Genomic DNA, 5143 nt, shown 5'->3' with positions numbered 1-5143 from the left:
TTTTCCCAAAGTTAATTTTATACTTCCGAAAGTGATTTTTTTCATGACAGGAAGTGTTTATTTTTTGTATTTAACATTACCGAGAGTGATTTTGAAACTCTTTCCGGAACTTTTAATTTCTTTTATTCTTGACTGGAAGTGATCGTTTATTTATTTATTTATTTATTCAATTATTTTTTTTTCCCAAAGTTAATTTTAATAAAGATATCTCCTGCATCATCAAAAAAAATTTTTCATCATGATTTACATTATTTGTTCGCTGATCCCGAATCCACGCCGAAGTAACCGGAAATTGTGTCAAAATCATCAGCTGTGCGGCGCTTACACGTACCACGGTATAGTTGGCAAGTATACAGTTGTGAACAAGTTTTATGTAAAGTCAGAAGCGAATGTAAGAAGAATTCTACGTTCGCTTCTCGGCTTTGCCTATTCCATATTAATAGCGAACGAAGTGAGCTTAATATTTAACGCGTGCATGTGAGAGAATAGGAAACAACAACACAATACCCCTGGCTATTTGGAATCTGTGTCATTAGCTATGACTTTTTGCTTCCGGTTGTTGTTAAACGCTGTGCGGTGTATAAACACGATTGGGTTTTATTTCTATCGTGTGAATATTACTTAACACGTGCACATGAGAGAATAGGAAACAACAAAAACAACACAATACCCTGGCAATTGTGAATCTGTGTCGTTGGCTATGACCATTTTGCTTTCGTTTTTGTTTTGTTTCTGGGTTGTTTTTTTTTTTGTTTCCGGTTTTTGTCATGGGGAAATGATGCATGCTGGGAGATCATGACCGGAAGTGTTTATTTTTTCAATTATTTTTTTCCCAGTTATTTTTATACTTCCGAAAGTGATTTTTTTCATGACAGGAAGTGTTTATTTTGTATTTTACATTACCGGGAGTGATTTTGAATCTCTTTCCGGAACTTTTAATTTCTTTGATTTTTGACCAGAAGTGATCGTTTATTTATTCAATTTTTTTTTCCTCAAAGTTAATTTTAATAAAGATATCTCCCGCATCATCAAAAAATATTTTTTAATCGTGATTTACATTATTTGTTCGCTGATCCCGAATCCAGGCGAAGTAACCGGAAATTGCGTCAAAATTATCAGCTGTGCGGCGCTGACACGTACCACGGTGTAGTATATATACAGTTGTACAATTGTGAACAAGTTTTATGTAAAGTCAGAAGCGAATGTAAGAATAATTCTACGTTCGCTTCTCGGCTTTGCCTATTCCATATTAATAGTAACATTGTTTGGCAAGAATAATAACGAACGTACAATTCCCATCCTGGCCCAAGCTCATCTGCTCACGGGAAACCAATGCTCAAGCAGTACAGTAACCAGGCATGTCACAAGGCCATGACAACCAATGTTCCCATCACCTTCATCGTCCAACGGACCAACGGGCCCACGAGTTCTCTTCAACATCTCTCAACACGCAGGACGGTGGCCTCGAGTCATCGCCTCTTTCATGACGTATCGGCCACAGTCAGTGCTCGAACTCATAAAATACTTAAAAAAAAATAATCGTTCGAATGCATTGCAACGAAGTAAAGGTCGTGGAATTAATTTGAATAAACGGATTTTTCAAAACCAAACAACTAAAAAAAAAACCAAACCCTTCCCGCCAAATCGACCCGGAAGTACGAGTGGCGCCCGGGACCAAACTTCAGGCGATTTACGCGTTCTTCAAAACGACGCAAAACGTTCAACGCACGAAAACTTGCATGTGGAAATATTTCAGTCGCAACATATTCGTACTTGTGTGTACCTGATGCGACCATCATTTTAACAGCAAACTCCAAGGACGGGACAAAACCGTTCTTACCTCTCATCTCCCGTCTTATAGCCGTCGAGCGAGGACCAAAGGTGAATCCAGTGTTAATGTGTGCAGCGCTATGGCAACGAGGGTCAGGGAATTTAACGGAGAAACCGTTACCTCACCAAGCGAAACCGCTATGAAGGTTTCGTGTTGTTGTTGTTGTTTGTTGAAATTGTTTGTCAAAGGGAACTTTAAAATAAATTATCGTTCATTCGGCGAATCGAACGTTTTACATGAACGATTAAAATGTTGTGACGACTCGCATTTGTGTCAACTTTAATGGGAGGTTCACACGGCAGAGAGGAATGTGACGTGTGCTCTGAACACGATTGTGATTGGCTGCGAAAGTGAGTCTGGGAGTGGGAGGAGCTACGACTGATATTTGGACGAAAGAGCCATCAACTTATTACGCACGTGGAGGTTAGTATATGGCAGTATATAAGCCACTTGGCGAGCACTCTACAAGCTGAGTTATATCTAGCTACCGTGTGTAGCCTGTGGCTGATGGTTGCATCATTGTCCTGGGGGCGTGGCTGTGCCACCGATGCAGTGCCTTCTCTATTTCCAGTCCACTGGACTTCATTTCACCGACCTTGGAAGGATGACGAGCTGAGTCAACCCCACCTGGTGATAATTCGACGGAAGACGGGCTTGAACTCAGGACCCGAAGGTCCCAAACCAGCCACCCGAACCACTAATCCAACACCAGGCTTTTAAGCTGATTGGTCATGGAACACACTGTGGTGAATTAACGTGAATTGAGGGACATGACGCGGGATCACATGTTGTGCGTCTCGCGTATAAGGGGATGTCTCTGCGGCACGAGTGGTTGTCCCCGGGGCATTGCCATTTACATCGGCTGTTCACTTGATGCTCGTTAACTGAAGGTGCTCATTGACTGGTGAGAATGGAGATTATATCGAACTCCGTGCTTACGCGGATTGTCTGCAATGGTTAACTGCACATGTATACGTTACTGCTTATGTACTCCTAGCTGAACCTGTATTCCCCGGTGTGCCCACAGAAGCGGCTCCAATCAAATGGAATAAAGCCTAAACTCTGAAGGTTCATCTCTCGCTCTCATTTCAATTTATTCCATTTAATTTTCTCGGCTCTCTCAACCAAAGATGGACAAGATCTACAAACCAGAGAGGTTCGACGCAGACCCGAACGCGACTGACGCAGAAATGAAATGGTCACATTGGTTCTGTTCCTTCTCACACTATCTGACCATCATCGCGGAGGGAGCTGACAAATTTGCCGCTCTCGTGAATCATGTCTCGCCCGGCGTGTACAGGCTCTTCTCGGGGTGCGACACTTACGAAGCAGCGATCGACGTGCTGCAGGCGCTCTACGTGAAGCCCAAGAACGAGGTATACATACGACATCTTCTCAACACACGCAAGCAAGCAGCCGGGGAGACAATCGATCAGTTCCTGCAAGCTCTGAATCAGCTGGGAAAAGACGGCAGCTTCCGGGCGGTAAGCGCCGAGGAACACCGAAAGGAAGCCACACGGGAGGCATTCATCCAAGGACTCAGATCAGCCCACATACGGCAACGCTTACTAGAGAAAGCGCAACCCACTCTTGACAAGGTAGTCGATCAGGCTCGAGCGATGGATACGGCTCAGCAGCAATCTGAGTCATTTGGGACACCGATGCTGCTCATGAACGCTGCTACGATGGGAACCCAAGGAACCCCACTGGCACAGACACAGCCAGACATAGGGGATGGAGAAACACCCGAGGAGCCGGATACCCAGACCTCGTCAAACTCCTCAGCAACTGCTCCGGTTGGTAAATGCTTCTTTTGTGGGTACAAAAGGCACCCTCGTCAAAAATGTCCCGCCAGAGATGCCACATGCATGAATTGCGACAAGAAAGGGCATTATGCCAGGGTATGTAAATCTACTCTAAGGAGAAATAAACCCACTTCTGCGGCTCTCTACTCGCAGAATAAATTAACTGCAGCCTCCCCGGGGAATCTATCCAAGGCTATCATCAACGTACGAATTAACGGGCATATGGCTGAGGCACTGATTGATACCGGTAGCTCTGAAAGTTTCGTCAACAGCTCCCTAGTGAAGGGCAGGAAATGGGTAATCCACCCGACTGACAATACGGTATGCATGGCCGCCACCTCACTACAATCCCGCGTACGAGGGTACTGCAATGTTGAATTGGACGTAAAAGGGTACACGCATCGGGATGTAAAGGTGCTGGTGCTTCGTGATTTGTGTGCAGACGTAATTCTGGGTCATAATGTCCTCAAGCAGCACACGAGCGTCGAAATACCCTTTGGAGGAAGCAAGCCTCGTCTAATTTTAAATGCGTTGACCACCGCGGAGGTGACGTCCCCCCAGCTGTTCGCTAACTTGTCGCCGGTCTGCAAACCGATAGCGATCAAATCGCGGCGATATACCACTGCTGACATGAATTTCATCACTTCGGAAACCAAGCGATTACTGGAGGAGGGAATTATAGAACCGAGCGATTCGCCATGGCGCGCACAGGTGTTAGTAACCAGCAGTCAGAACCATAAGAAACGGATGGTTGTCGATTATTCCCAAACGGTCAATCGCTTCACCCAACTCGACGCCTACCCCCTGCCGCGCATAGATGAGATGGTCGAACGCGTGGCCAATTATAAGGTATTCAGTACCATCGACTTGCGAAGCGCCTATCATCAAATTCCCATCCGAGAGGAAGACAAACCGTACACTGCATTCCAGGCAGGGCGGCGCCTCTACCAGTTCAGAAGGATACCATTCGGTGTCACGAATGGAGTAGCTTGCTTCCAACGGGTTATGGACGACATCATCTCAGATGAAAACCTCGAAGACACTTTTGTTTACGTGGATAATGTCACAGTGTGTGGTAGGGATCAGAGGGAACAAGATAGGAATCTGGACAGATTCTTGAGCATTGCTAGAAAATATAATCTGACTCTCAACTACGAGAAATGCGTATTCTCGGCAAGGTCAATTGACCTTCTCGGCTACACAATAGCCGACGGCACAATTAAGCCTGATCCTGAGCGATTGCGCCCGCTCCGTGAGCTTCCACCACCTCAGGACTTGCAAACAATGCGCCGGGTGATCGGGATGTTCGCTTACTATGCAAGATGGATTTCGGAATACTCCGAGAAAATACATCCCCTAGTGCATTGCAAAAACTTTCCACCAGATGCCGCTGTCGTAAGAGCTTTACACAATCTCAAGGATGATATCAGTAAGTCCGTGGTTTTATCGATCGACAGCTCGGTGCCCTTCGTGGTGGAGACCGACGCTTCAAATCACGCCATAGCTG

The 5143-nt window shown here is 45.6% G+C and overlaps 1 protein-coding gene across 3 annotated transcripts in view; it reads right to left on the bottom strand.

The window, feature by feature from the left end:
- MGME1 (mitochondrial genome maintenance exonuclease 1) overlaps nucleotides 1-1984 on the bottom strand; it is a 24986-nt gene extending 23002 nt beyond the window's left edge. The window contains exon 1 of one of the 3 annotated variants that reach the window (XM_085887419.1): nucleotides 1841-1984. Coding sequence is in view for 2 of the 3 variants with exons in the window: in XM_085887417.1 (XP_085743543.1) it covers nucleotides 1291-1299 (9 nt within the window). In the remaining variant the exon portion in view is untranslated. Of the gene's footprint in view, nucleotides 1-1290; nucleotides 1315-1394; nucleotides 1681-1840 lie in introns of those variants that run through there. The other 2 variants (XM_085887418.1, XM_085887417.1) reach the window with 2 other exon arrangements.
- Nucleotides 1985-5143: the final 3159 nt, after the last annotated feature.

This window comes from Eptatretus burgeri, chromosome 7, assembly GCF_056783735.1.
Source record: "Eptatretus burgeri isolate ZD-2024b chromosome 7, Ebu_testis_v1, whole genome shotgun sequence".
Classification (NCBI taxonomy): Eukaryota; Metazoa; Chordata; class Myxini; order Myxiniformes; family Myxinidae; genus Eptatretus; species Eptatretus burgeri.
The sequence above is the reverse complement of the archived record's forward strand: the minus strand, read 5'-3'. Positions and strand labels throughout refer to the sequence as shown.